Source organism: Mercenaria mercenaria, chromosome 10 (assembly GCF_021730395.1).
Source record: "Mercenaria mercenaria strain notata chromosome 10, MADL_Memer_1, whole genome shotgun sequence".
NCBI classification, from domain to species: Eukaryota; Metazoa; Mollusca; class Bivalvia; order Venerida; family Veneridae; genus Mercenaria; species Mercenaria mercenaria.
In genome coordinates, this window is record NC_069370.1 from 54,541,961 (window position 1) to 54,556,146 (window position 14,186).

A 14,186-nucleotide genomic window follows, 5' to 3' on the forward strand; every position below is an offset into this window, starting at 1 on the left:
ATAAATACAATAGTCAAAAGTAGAATAAGATAAACTGTATCGACTCAGATTTTGCAAAATTTCCGATACTTTCATTTGCAGCTATTATTAAGGCTATGTCCATCTTCCAGGCTTTATCATAATAGACTTTTATATTTCCTAGCATGTTTCATATGGTACGGCTTAATTCGTGTTACATTCATTTATAAACTGCTTTATGTTGATTTCAAGGGCTGAGGACGAAAACGGTTCAAGTATATACGAATTTACAGCTGTATATAGCATCAGTTACAGCTTTTTCGTTGTCACCCCTCGACATTTTCTTTTTGGATTAATGAAATCGCAAAATTCACATAGCGTATTATACTGAAGTTGTAATATCGAAAACTCTGACAATCTGCACGTAGCCTTATATATAATATTCATTATTATTTGTTACGTTGACAAATTTCATGCACATTCACAGATTCTTTTGTGATCACGTTACTCACATTTAAGGTTAGACGAGTGAAGTTTCCAGTTTTGAAAACAGAAAGGCATAATTCTAGTCCTTCTATGTCTTTAACTCTGTAAGGATCTTACAGTAAAGAGTAGAGTACATCCGATGTAACTGTATAAAAGAACCCCGTTGAAGCCAATCAGATTATACCTCCCAAACAAACTCGGTCAGCAGCATATTGCGGATGAATATGAGTTATACAAGAAATATAACACTATACAGTCAAAATATTCAAAATAGGACCAAAGCACCGCTTAATTAACAAAATTTGCATAAACAAATCTTAGTAAAACAATAGATCTACAACACACTTACTGCTTATGCAGACAGCTCAAAGAGCAATTTAAGAAAGCTCCAAACCAATTTACCGCCTACACAGCATTAAATTTATCGTTAAATCTAATTATTAATCTTCTAGCCGTTATCAACAAAAGTGAAAGCCGTGGGCTATTTGTGACGTTATCAATTATCTCACAAATTGGATTTTCTCAATTTACTAATGCATTTAATCTAAACTTCTATGCACCAGGGTTGACTTTGTAGTGACCTATAACTTGGTTACGACTTCAATTTTGTCAATTCAGTCTAATGCTAACGTAGTCATTTGACAATATTTGTTGATATGAGCATTTGTCACGTGTAAGTATCTCAAACGCAACGGCTAACGTAGCGTAATTGCGTTTGAGATACTAACATCATCGACTTTTTGTCGTTTTATCATCGTTTTTGTCGTTTTATCACCGTTTTTTTTTTTTATCGTTTTCGTCGTTTTACCATCGTTTTTTTTTTTGTAGTTTTATCATCGTTTTTTTTTCTTTGTCATCTTTTCATCATATTTTGTCGTGTTTTCATCGTTATATTGTTCAATCATCATTTATCGGGCTAGTAAACTGTATATTGAAACAAGTTGGTTTACAAACATTAGTCGATCGAGTTATAGAAAGATCATTATGTATTGAAATACATGTAATTATAATAGACTACTGTGAGCAAGTTCTCGTGTACCTTTTACAATGCCTATATGTATTGTATGTTTATCGTCATTTTCACATAAAATCGTAGTAAAATTGCAAAGTTTTCTATATCCGAGAACTATCTTTTATGTTTTGTTGGCATTTGTTTTAATAAACTTTTAGAGATAGACCCTAAAATTTTCAATGATAGTATTACATTAAATAAAGTATAGAAATTAATTTCCAAGTCCTTGAAATAACCAAAAATGATTTCACAAATGTGAAGTTTGTGATAGTTTTGTTAATATCAATAACAGAAGTTTTAATTTTTAATTTAAAGTTGTGATCCACAAAGAATGACAACTCTTGCCTTGGGCTAGTACTTATAAGTAGAGATCTATTAGTTTACTTCCCTTGCAATTACACAATTGAGTGGAAAATGAAAACTGTTTCAGACACAATAAAATATTTTTTTGCACAACAAAATCATTAAGGATTTATTCATTTGTGTTTGATTTACCCCTCAAGACATGGTTCCTATGATTCTGTCAACTTACATATGGTAAAAAATTAACTTTTAACAAGCCAATAATAAAATGAAGTACCAGTAGGTAAATAATAGTGCAGATAATACAGTTTTGCTTGTATCAAAATGTCACAATAGATCCACTTTTGTAATACAGAACACCTGGTAGGATTAGTAAAGGTGCAATTATATTGATCTCTATTTCCTATGCCTAAAACTTTGGTCATCGTTATAGTACATTTTAATCGACCTGGCGGAGCGAGGTTTCGGGACGGTCCACTGCATTATTGTGCAGGATAAATAGTATATTCGGCAACCTGATTTCTTAATCACTGGCCTTTTACCTTACACTGTAACCACTGTAGCTCTGCCTATTTTTCTCGGTTTTTTTATATTACCATTATTTGCATAAGCCAGAGATTAACTCGCCAGGTCAAATAAAACGCACTATACTAACTGCGAGTATATTTAGGTGAAAAAGCTGGCTATCTCGATATTTATCGCAATAGTGTGTACATCTAAGGCAGAGACGCACGTGGAAGTCAAAAAGATTAATATCTGCAAATCCTCTTTGTAACAATACAATATAAATCAAATTCACCTCTTTGAACTGTTAAAAATGTAATTACTGGATTAGTGCATAGTCAGCTAATGACAAATGTCTGAAATTTAGTCATTTGTGTCTACTCAACTAATAACAACTGTCTGAATTTAAATCTCATATTAATACATGTAATGGGCTCAGACATTCGTAACATAATAATTATGTAAAACAACAAAATTTGTCAGTAAACAACGTGAAATTGACAAAGGTATGCAATTTATTTAGCAATAATTCGGAGGTTTATTAATTTGGAACCGAATCTACATAACTTCATTCTGTAAGTAGAGTGAGGGGCATATAAATGCAACAGTAAAGGAAAACTTATTACCATATAAAGAAAACGTATGAAATGGTAATTTGTTATACATATTCATGAGAAAACCAATATAGTGCATTGCGACCAGCATGGATCCAGACTAGCCTGCGCATCCGCGCAGTCTGGTCAGGTTCCATGCGGTTTGCTTTCAAAGCCTATTGCAATTAGAGAAACCGTTAGCGAACAGCATGGATCCTGACCGGACTGCGCGGATGCGCAGGCTGGTCTGGATCCATGCTGGTCGCAAATGCACTATGTTGGTTTTCACCTGGCGCGGCTCAAATATTGATGAAGCAGTACCATTCATCCCCTATATCGTAATCATTGTTAAGACTCCTTGATATATTTCTTCTAATATAATTTATTTCTCACTTAGTTTGTAGCTTGTACAATTACTTTATACATTAATTTTAACGAGAAGTCAATATTGGGTATTGACTGCTTAGAACTTTGAAAGTCAATCCGGCGATCCACAAAAGACAAAAATATGCAAACATTAGAATATTTTTTGCCGTAGTTTCCCTTTTCTCTAAATTCTGACTCTATAGAAAGCATTAAACATAAAAAATTCTATAGCAAATTGAACATCAGAAAACTTCTACGGAAAACATTAAACATCAAAAACGAAAACGTAAGAGTTGTAAGAGAAAATTGTAAACACGACCAGATCAACCGCAAGAAAAAGCTGTAAAGTTTCTTAGCTTACTACTCGATCCCTTGCTTTTGTAACATATATTGTTATCATATGCTATTTATTGAATAAAATCTTGTTTAAAAACCAAACTGTAAAGATTCTTGTTAAAGTGCTTGAAAAAGTCATTAACGTAATACATTTTAATCAAATGAAAAATGCAATATTATCATGAATTTGCTTGATAGATTCTTTGCCTTCTTCTTCAACAGTAGTTTAAACGCGCTTAGTTTTTCTGAATTGTATTCCAGATATTTCTTGTACGTGGCGAGTAAATTGACAACTCCCATACATGAATGCTGACTATGGGATGTCAAACTTTCAGTGATTTGTGACAGATCTGTGAGATTTTTGTTCTAATTAGCAATATTGGAAACCATGGCTTACATATGGCTTGGCCGTACTGTTGCATCTCTTCACTCTGTTCCTACTTATCACTTACCCTTGTACTCTTACTTCCAACTTTTAATCTTCATTACCTGCGGCCTGGAGGCCGCAGGTATATTGGAATGCAACAAGTAGTAAAGCACATGGAGACTGGGTGATTTCACGTGATATTTTACCGATATGCGATTAGCTTATCGCATTTATGGAACGCCGTTATTGCAATAAAGCTGGCACTCTGTATGATATATATAGAGAAAGTCTTGTGACCTGAATTCTTCATTCATTATTTCATATAATTTATTCAAACTTTCAGCAGTGATCAATATTGATACCTAATTGTGCATAAGGGATTTTTTAGATTCCTCTTTGTTTAATTTCATGGATTATGGTCTTGAGTTTTTTTGTTTTGTTTTTTGCTCTATATGTCAATTAAGTCCAGGTGAAGGCATGAATCACATTTGTGATAGCTCTAGTAAAGTATTTCAATAGTCAAGGAATGTGGCCAGTTGAGCTAAAAGTTATGTCATACATGAAAGGAAAATACAGTTACTTTTGCTCAAAACAATAACTTTCAGAATTAAGAAATATATATTTCATACGTCTACTTGTACAACATGTAGAATGCAGTTATTTTTCCTATGTAAAGCGTAATGGTATGATAAAAAAAACAAGTACGATATTCACTCATAAGTTACTTTTAGCCTGGTATAACTTCTGGCCGCAGGAAATCTTTCGACTTGTTTCCTTTTTACATTTGTATGGGAAAGGATCGTTAATGACGAGATCATGCAAAATAATAAGTGGAAAAGAAAATCTGTGTTATGTTATCTGTCAGTTTCCTAGCTTTCGAGATAGGAAACAAGAATGATGTTTTAAGAAAATTACACAACTGAGAATTTACAGACAAGTCTCAGAGGTGTTTAATGCACCGCAACAATCAGAATCAATTATTTCTTTCCTGGAAGTTATAGTGTTCTCTATTGTGATATCTTACAGAAACTGTACCAACACACGCACACACATATTATTTATTATTATTTATTCTGACGGTGCATCAGTATCAGAATAGCACACTTTCAAATGTATTAATGTATTGCAGTAACTACATTGTACTATATATGTACATTGTATATGTATATACAGACATTGTTTAATTATGTATTTATATCTGCAGACAATTTGTGTCCGAGTCCCAGATGGCTACAGTATATAGACGATAATACCTTTAAAACAATCTATACCTATTGCCTCAACGTTTTTCAAACCTTAAATACGCTAGGTTCATTTTTCAGGGTTATGTCTTTAAGCGCTGTTTTGCATTTTTATCATTAAACACAGATACTGATGCGGGCACCGAATAACACATATTTTTGCGAGTGTTTACCACTAACTCCATTTATGATTATTATTTATATATTTAAAACGATTTATTTTTCAGGATGAAAGACATCAAGTCCTAACGACCAATGTGTTTATCGACCAGGTAGATATTTGCATATAGACTAATTCAGATAAAAAAATACTTATAAAACGTTTGAAGTATTTGAAAAAAATAACAATGCAGCCGGGGAAGCAGGCAAAACTACATAGGTCGTCATTACATTTTAAGCTGGAAGTTGGTTCAATGATTCAGTAATTCCTGCTTTTACCGAAAACCATTGGCTCGAAAAACATTAATATGCTGAGTAAGACATCCACAGCGATTAATCTCTATTCGCAAATAGGCAAGAAAACCCTAAATGTTTTCACTGAATCAGCTGAATATTCATTTATGTAGATCAAATGAATGGGTAGGTTTTAGGTGGAGAATTTACTTTAAATACGATATGGATTCTACCGGGATAAATTTATACCTGATATCTCTTTGTAAAACAAATGTATTTATTTGTAAATTATTATTACTATTATTATTATACCAGATTTCTTGATAAACACGTTCAAAGGCGCTTTACATATAGCAAACGCAGCCACAAGGGGCGCGACATTTAATCCTCTACTAGTATAGACAGAGAGCGATCTGACCAGAGGGACAGAGTGACATAAAGCCCCTAGAACAGATAGAGAGAAATCTCTTTTAGATACAGGCCTGCCCGGCTAACTTAGCCTAACTGTTTGCGAATAGACAGTCTGGTTCATTTACGTGCCCGATGTATAGCACCGATACAGGCGAAGCCGTCTTTCCTGGAAAGAACCAGTACAGGACTCTAGTTAGGTGGGATACACTCAAGAGCATCTCAGAAAGTTCTAGTGTCTGGACCGAGATTCGAACCCCGGACCTTTGGATTGACTGTCAAGCGTTTTACCACTAGACCACCGGCCAACATTAAATAAATAAACAGCAAATCCTTATTTATTTATTTTGTTTACTTTTCAATAAAGCAATGGTTAGACGAAAGTCTTTCCTGGGAACCAGATGACTACAACAATATCCGGTCAATTCGGATACCAGCGAGCAATGTTTGGTTACCAGACACTTTCATATACAACAAGTAGGTAGATGATCTGCATAAAAAGGATTCTAAAGCAGTTTGAACTTATGTATATATGAAATAACGTTTATTGCATAAAAAGTTAACTTCAAGACGATTTAAATTTAGTTCGTTTTAACTTAGATCAAAACACATTAAGGACCACAATGGAAATAAGAATTAGTTTCCTTTCTTGTGTCATCTTTATATTTTAATGTTGTGACATGGTTTAATATCTCTTATTTTTTCTTCTAATTTAATTTATACACATATTTTTAATCAAAGCTATTTATTTGAATGATATATTTTATTGTAAATCCCTTATTAAAGCAATCCTTTATTATAATCTTATTTACAGAACTTATAGCTAGTTTTATCTGTGTTAATACCATTTATCATTTAATGCAGTTTAACATCAATCTTTTCCTTCTGTTGCCAAACCTGCTTTATTTTGTTTTATATTTGCATATTATGCATCCTGTTATAAAATGTTGAAATATGAAATAAATGAATGAATGAACATTTAAATTGTAATGTGCAAAAAGCAAGAAGTAATAAAATGAATTGATATGATGTAGGAATCTGTCAGATTTATTTCGGCTTGCACAGTTTTACGACTATGTTGTCTACACCTCGGTTCATTATAACAATATCATCTAATTCTTGCAGTGCACCTAGTATTTGAAATCTTTCTTTTGTATTTTGTACGTTTCAGCGCTGATGGAGGATCTACTGGATTTATGAAAGGAACGTATGTGTTGGTAAACTATAATGGGACAGTACTCTGGCCGGTACCTGTCAAACTGAAGAGCTCTTGCAAGGTTGACATCACTTACTTCCCTTTCGACGACCAATTGTGCTTTCTACGGTAGTTACAAATACTTTAATTTGTTTGTAATCATAACTTTTATTCGTATATGTATTTTGCGACCTAGGAAACTCTAGATTCTTTTGTGGTTTCTTCTCCAATATATTCACCCGAGATTACGCTCGTTAAAATGCTCCAGAAGGTTCTTTAAATCTTCATAAACATTTAGTATAAAACACTAAAAAGAAGTGTATAAAATATCTCAATACATCTTAATACGAGTTATTAGCGTATAAGACTTAAACTATGTAACATAGATATCAACAGGTTGTCAAAACATTGTAATATCACTGGAATTACACCCAGTTTGTAAATGATGATTTACCTAAAGATTATATTTCTGTATCAAATATTAAATGAATGAAAGAAGTATGATGCATTGATTATATCTGCAGATTTGGTTCCTGGATTTACAGCAGTTTGTGGATGGACTATGACACCATGTATCAAAATCGCTCCATTGAACTTTCATCATACGTTAACAATAGTGAATGGGATTTATTATCTGTAATGCTCAAAAAGAATATTCGCGTTCATTCCTGCTGTGAAGACCCCTACCCGGACCTCACATACACTTTGCACGTGCGCAGAAAGACATTTTATTACATCTTTAATATCATCGTTCCGTGCATCATGTTATCAATATTGACACTGCTGACTTTTTGGTTGCCACCTACTTCCGGTGAAAAGATAACTCTTGGTTTGTCTGTCTTCCTCGCATTTTCTATGTTTATGTTGCTCATTGCGGAAGAAGTACCAGCCACGTCCGAAGCTGTTCCACTCATAGGTATATTAAAGCTACACACCTCCTGATTTATATAATTTTTTCCCCTTAATTTAGAAAATGCTTCCGCTAGTTAATAAGTGCGGAAAGAAAAGTTTTAAAGTGGTTCTAAACAGTTTAGGAAGTTTTGGTTTTATAAAAGTATTCTTTTGTCCAATAAAATAAATAGAATACATTCAAAAGCACTCTACTGAAATTTGATGTAAAAAGAAAGTACTTTATTGAACAAATATACTTTATATCATACAAATTAAAATATCTACTCAAAAAATATTAGTTTATCATTTCAAATATCCAGAGCTAATATCAGTTTAAAAAAAGAAAGTTTGATGTTCATCTGGAGGTATGTCTCGTTAACCCTTACCCTACTAAGTTTCTATAATGAACTTGTCCATCTTTTAATTTGCACAGTACCATTAACTGTTAAAAGGGGTGCTTACCAAAAAGATACTGACTGAATGGCGAACAGTGCAGATCTTGATCAGACTGCACGGATGTTCAGGCTGATCATGATCTACACTGGTCGCAAAGGCAGAATCAGTCGTGTCCAGCGTGGTAAGGGTTAAGTCTTTTCCACCAAGAAATGTGAATTGATGCTGTCTTGTATATGTTGCTGTTTATCGATTTGCTACTGTTAGAGTCTTGTTATTTTACTTGAATTTATACTAAATTTCTCAGAGATTATTTGTTGCATTAAATGTTTCCTTTTAATACATATATATGTAAATAAGGAATCGGAGCTTTAAAAAATCAACGGATCTGTAATATGATATATTTTGAACTTAAATATTGGCGTTTTACGTCTCTGTGTCGATATCAGTACTAGTTGAACTCAATTTCATATTGTTTTCAGGTATTTATCTTTGCGTTGTTATGACCCTGACCTCTCTTTCTGTTATAATGGCGGTAATGGTGATCAATTTGTACAACCGTGGTGCGAAGACACGAAGAGCACCGGTATGGGTGCGTGTTCTTGTTCTCAAGTGGATTTCCTTTATATTACGCATGCGCCATGACCTTGAAAGAATTGTAGAATCAATCAATTTGGTATGTTGTTAAATAATGCAATATTTTCTTTATTGGTTTTCGTTGTTAATACAATATTTTTCCAATCAAATGTAAATATTTGAACAATATAACTTCCTGGTTTCAAGCGTACATACTGTGTACTTTAAAACGGCTGCAAAATTATATAACCTCAGTTCGATATTGAGTGCGCATAGATTTTGTCAAAACTATCGAAAAACGTAAGGAAACAAAATTTAAAGTTATTTGCATAGCTGATCCACCCCCAGCTTCATTAATATGTACATGTATATAAAAAAAGCTTAGGCTAAAGCAGTTAGTAATAGAGACAAAATTGGGTCGGATGACGTCACATGGCGTTGCCATGGGGACTAGCATTTCCTTTTCTCTTTGTTCAAAGAAAATAAGTTTTGCATATCAGCTTTGTATTCCCTATTATTCAATATAAAATAGTTTCGCTCATGAAAAAAATGAGAGCACTTTTCTGTATCAGTTAGTCATGGAACTTTCCTAATGAAATAAAATCTTTTAAAATATATTTAGAACACTATGTGGAACATTAATTTTGATATAATCGCTCCCCCTGAGTTCTGTACCTTTAATATTTCATTTCGAAATAAGTGAATTGTTTTCATGTTCTTTATTAGAAATGTGTATATTTTTCACACTTATTTAATAAGCAACAATACAGACTTCTGTCTGCACAAAAAAGCAGTTATGATGGCCTTTCAGATAAATGTATCATAGAATAGTTAATTTTACGATGATATCACGAAAAGTTTGTATTCTCAATAGCTGTTGTATTATACACTGTAAAAAAGCGATTATTAAACGCTCCCCACTGATTTAAGTTAGAGGTCGAGAATGGTTATCCAGTGAATACCTTTTGAATATAGTTAAGGTTATTAATCACGTCCTTACTGTAAATTAACAAGTCGAGAATGAAGTGATGTTATCTCTAATGTACAATGAATGAAGTCACTGAACAATTACATGCATCTATTTTCAATCCTGCAGGAAAGTGACGCTGAAATAGACACAAGACGTAGTTCATTTAGAGCAAAGAGAAGACAAACGTCAATGAGGAGGACACGAGAAACCGCTCTATCTTCAATACAAGAATACACATTATCGCGACATAACACAATACGCCGTCGTCATAGTAACAATGAATCTAACGCTGATGATGACGAAGGTGCTGCAGCAACACCACTTACTGCTGATATAGACAATGATCAAGAAAACGAGGTGATTTGGATACGGCGTGATGACGTCTATCCGGAAACGAATAAGCCGAAAACTATGAAATTTGAAATGGAGGAGCACGGCGGTCGGAATGAACACGTTCAACCTTCTAGTTCTAGAATGGCTCATAGACAAACAGAATTTCGACCAAGACCGAAATTTAAGACTCAGAAGGCTACAAAGCCATGTATCATCTCAAACGAAATAAAACCTAAAGAAGGTGATACGAAAAGTGAAATATATTACCGGAAGTTGATTGTGGCAGAATGGCAGCGCGTTGCTGCTGTTGTTGACAGACTTCTATTTTGGCTTTACTTCATTGGAACTATCGCATCATACATGGTTATTCTTATCATCATTCCGGGAGAAAATTATGATTTATGGGATGCTAAAATACAGCAAACTCCGTACATAAGATCTAACAGTAGATATACTATGTAGTGTAAATACGGGAATGTTGCATATGTATGTAACAAGTCATGTTACACGCATTAATATGAAAGACCAGTGATGACACTTCTTAATTCAGACTTCGTATTTCATGATTCGCACTTCAGACTTCATGGAAAAATGCTTTATCATTACATGTATATAGGATCTTGCTTCACACTTCACATTTCATAGTTCAGACCTCATACTCCACACTTCATACTTCACACCTCGCACCTCTGACTTCATACATCATACTTCTGACTTCATGTAAAGTGTGAAGTCTGAAATGTGAAGTCTGAAGTCTGAAAAATAAAGTGTGAAGTATAAAATATAAAATCTTAAATGTGAAGAATGAAGTGTCACCATCGGTCTTTCGTACATTAATCTTACTGATTGCTTTCAGTAAAAGGCAATCTAGAACAATCTTCAAATAATTAACCATAAACGATAAAAAATATACTGAGCAGAAAATACCCTTTCTTTAGAACAAACATCAATGGTACATTTTTTTAATGTATTGCACGGTAATTTGGAAAAAAAAATATTTCAAACGACAGACAATATTTTCTAATGACATGTTCATGGAGCCAAATAATACTTATATTAAAATGTTGTTTGAAATGTTTATCTTTTGTTATTAAACAAAATAACCAAGAACTCGGCATTAAATTTAACTGTCATGAATTATGTGTCTTGTTACGTTCAAATGACAATCACACAAAAAGACTTTGTAGTGACGTCGTCAAGATCATTATCATCTTAGTGCAATGAAACCTTAAAAGCACATGTTGATATATACGCTCCAGTAAAACATATCTTTTGAATGATTGAGCGAATAATTGAAATCAAGAAAAATAAATAGCGACAGGTTTAGAAGTCCTGCATAACCGTACAGAACAGTTATGAAATACTATGCAAGCTCCCACAGCTTCACAATTTATGGACTAATGTCACATAAAGCTTCGTAGCCAAATGCTTTCCTAACACATGCTTATGCAACGGTTATAAGTTCTGATCATTTCACCTTTAGCTTGGACGTCAGCGATTCGGAGTTTCATATCTATGTTCTAAAATACTTTGTGTTAACAATTTCTCTTGTAAGCACCGTCCAACTACATGTACATCTATTTAAACATTTAGTCAATAACAATCCATACAATCAGGAAGGTCTAAGTATACAATGCATACATTAATATGTCGTGTTACTTAGTCAATATTTGTCTTGATAAATAATTCATTAAAATTTCACATGAAAAAAGAATAACCTTCAAAATATTTGACGCAGTTTGCTGTTTATATTGTGGTTATTGGTTTGTTCAAGGGCAAAGACGGTTATATCAGTTAAAATAGGCGATAACTAAAACAGAGTATTATATGATTAAATTATATCATGACAATTTTTCAGACAGATTGAAAATAATAAATCTAAAGTTATGACATCATTGCCGAATTCCATTACGTATTTCACCATTAGAATTTATACAAGATTTAGCTTACCAAAAGGTTCCTTCTAGCGCATATTAAATATTCTTTTTAAGGGATCTTTAATAAAACAATTATGAACTATGTGTTTTACTATGTTTTTGCAACATTTTGAAATGTACATGTATTGTAGCACTTTTAACAATGGGAGTACCTGGAGAGATATGTTAGGCACACAATAAGTGTAGACCTAATGTCAAAATAATTTTGAAAAAGAAGTTTGATATTTTTTAAAAAACAGAATGTGGACAAGCAAAGTACATGTGATATAAGAGAAATATTATTATACCGAACAAAACAACCTCTCTTGACTGACACTTCTACTCTTCCTGAACTGTTTGGTATACAATGTATAAAAAACAAAGGCCTATGAGGTCTAAAAACATAACACGAAAATTCACCCAAGGGGCAGTCTCAAACACTTTTCATGAACCTTAAAATAATATACAAATACCTTTAGATGAGCGATTCTACCTGATTAATATCAGCGGACAATAACCATGACTTAATCAAAATTTTGGGAACCATGTTTGACAGCTTACCTAATGGCACTAATCAAAATTTGGTCGTAAATTTGCTTATTTCTAATTAGCAATACTACAGCAAAAGAGTTCTGCCATATGCCAGACTGGATACCAAATATTCTAGGAGAAAAAGAGCTTTTATATAAGTCGGTACCAACAAACTAATGGTTTTGTAAAAAGTGCGCACAAAAAGTTCACATCTTGAAAATCACAAAACAATTATTCAAAAGGCATGAAATCACAAACTTCTAAATAATTTATAGCACAGTAAAGTAAAGAAATGCATTATACAGTTCTTAATAAAAACAAGGGAAGTAATTGAAATGTTGTAATCCGGTGACGGTACGTATCGTGCAATAGCATTCACAGTCTTACTTTATTACAGTATGTTTTGATGGTAATACTTAAAATGTCAAAATAATAAAGCTGGTATGAAATAAAATCGTAAAAAGAACCTCTGGAGGCAGCAAAGAATGCAACCAAGAAGCTAGTAGACGATATTTTTGGACAGGATTCTATTTTTAGATGATGAATATTCATTTAGTTAATCTCGATTCTACATAATGACATATAAGATTTAGGAGTTAGATAGTTTAAACTAAATTATTGTTTTTTGTAGGTCTGTTATTACGTAGTTGTATTTCACTAAAGACTTACTTAAAGATGCGTAAAAACGGCTGTGACTAAATACAGAGTTGGTGCGCCCGTGATATATTACAGACTCCGGTATATACCGGATTAACTAAATTTGAACAAAAATACCTAAAATGTATATATTTTGTTACCATGGTGATTCTAACCCTAACCTTTAGTCCGTATATTATGCACATTATACACTAAATGCGTGCGGACATGCGAAAAAATGAGTATTTTTGCCGTGCGTTCCATTTGATAATAATTCCGCGCATGCGCAGAACGGCTGCACCAACTCTGCTATGAGAAACATTCCGTAACAAGAAATATCTTTTAAAAAGATGGTCGGCGAATTGTATTAAGACAATAAGTTTATGAGGTTTTCATATCATTTGTGTTATTCTATCATCTATCTAACATTTTGAAAATAGCAAAACTAAAGACAACACTTAAACAATTTAAATGGTTCTCTTTTAATTTTTCACAAAGGTCTCGTATCGGTGCAATGTTGTTTCGTTTTTTTTTTCTATGTCGAATAATTACAGCAGTGGTCTTGAAGTCACTTCTCTACCTAGAAGACATTAATCGATCGGCTAATCACACCCTCATTCATGTGATACGCAGACCGTATTCAGCTCTCCCTGTAAATTGATACATATTGGTATTTGAACAGGTTCCTATTACATTTATTTAACTTACTATATCAATATTCTTGCTAAATATACTGAGCGAAACGTAGCTTTAAAACTGTAAACAGCGTCATTAAACA

General features: G+C 33.1%; 1 protein-coding gene across 2 annotated transcripts in view; it reads left to right on the forward strand.

Moving 5' to 3' along the window:
* The window catches only part of LOC123561518 (neuronal acetylcholine receptor subunit alpha-5-like), a 44,133-nt gene extending 32,671 nt beyond the window's left edge, over positions 1–11,462 (forward strand). For both annotated transcript variants that reach the window (XM_053553119.1, XM_053553118.1), the window contains exons 5-10: positions 5,394–5,438; positions 6,335–6,444; positions 7,139–7,291; positions 7,687–8,078; positions 8,929–9,122; positions 10,119–11,462. In XM_053553119.1, the coding sequence (XP_053409094.1) occupies positions 5,394–5,438; positions 6,335–6,444; positions 7,139–7,291; positions 7,687–8,078; positions 8,929–9,122; positions 10,119–10,787 (1,563 nt within the window). In that variant the 3' untranslated portion in view covers positions 10,788–11,462. The remainder of the gene's footprint in view (positions 1–5,393; positions 5,439–6,334; positions 6,445–7,138; positions 7,292–7,686; positions 8,079–8,928; positions 9,123–10,118) is intronic.
* Positions 11,463–14,186: the final 2,724 nt, after the last annotated feature.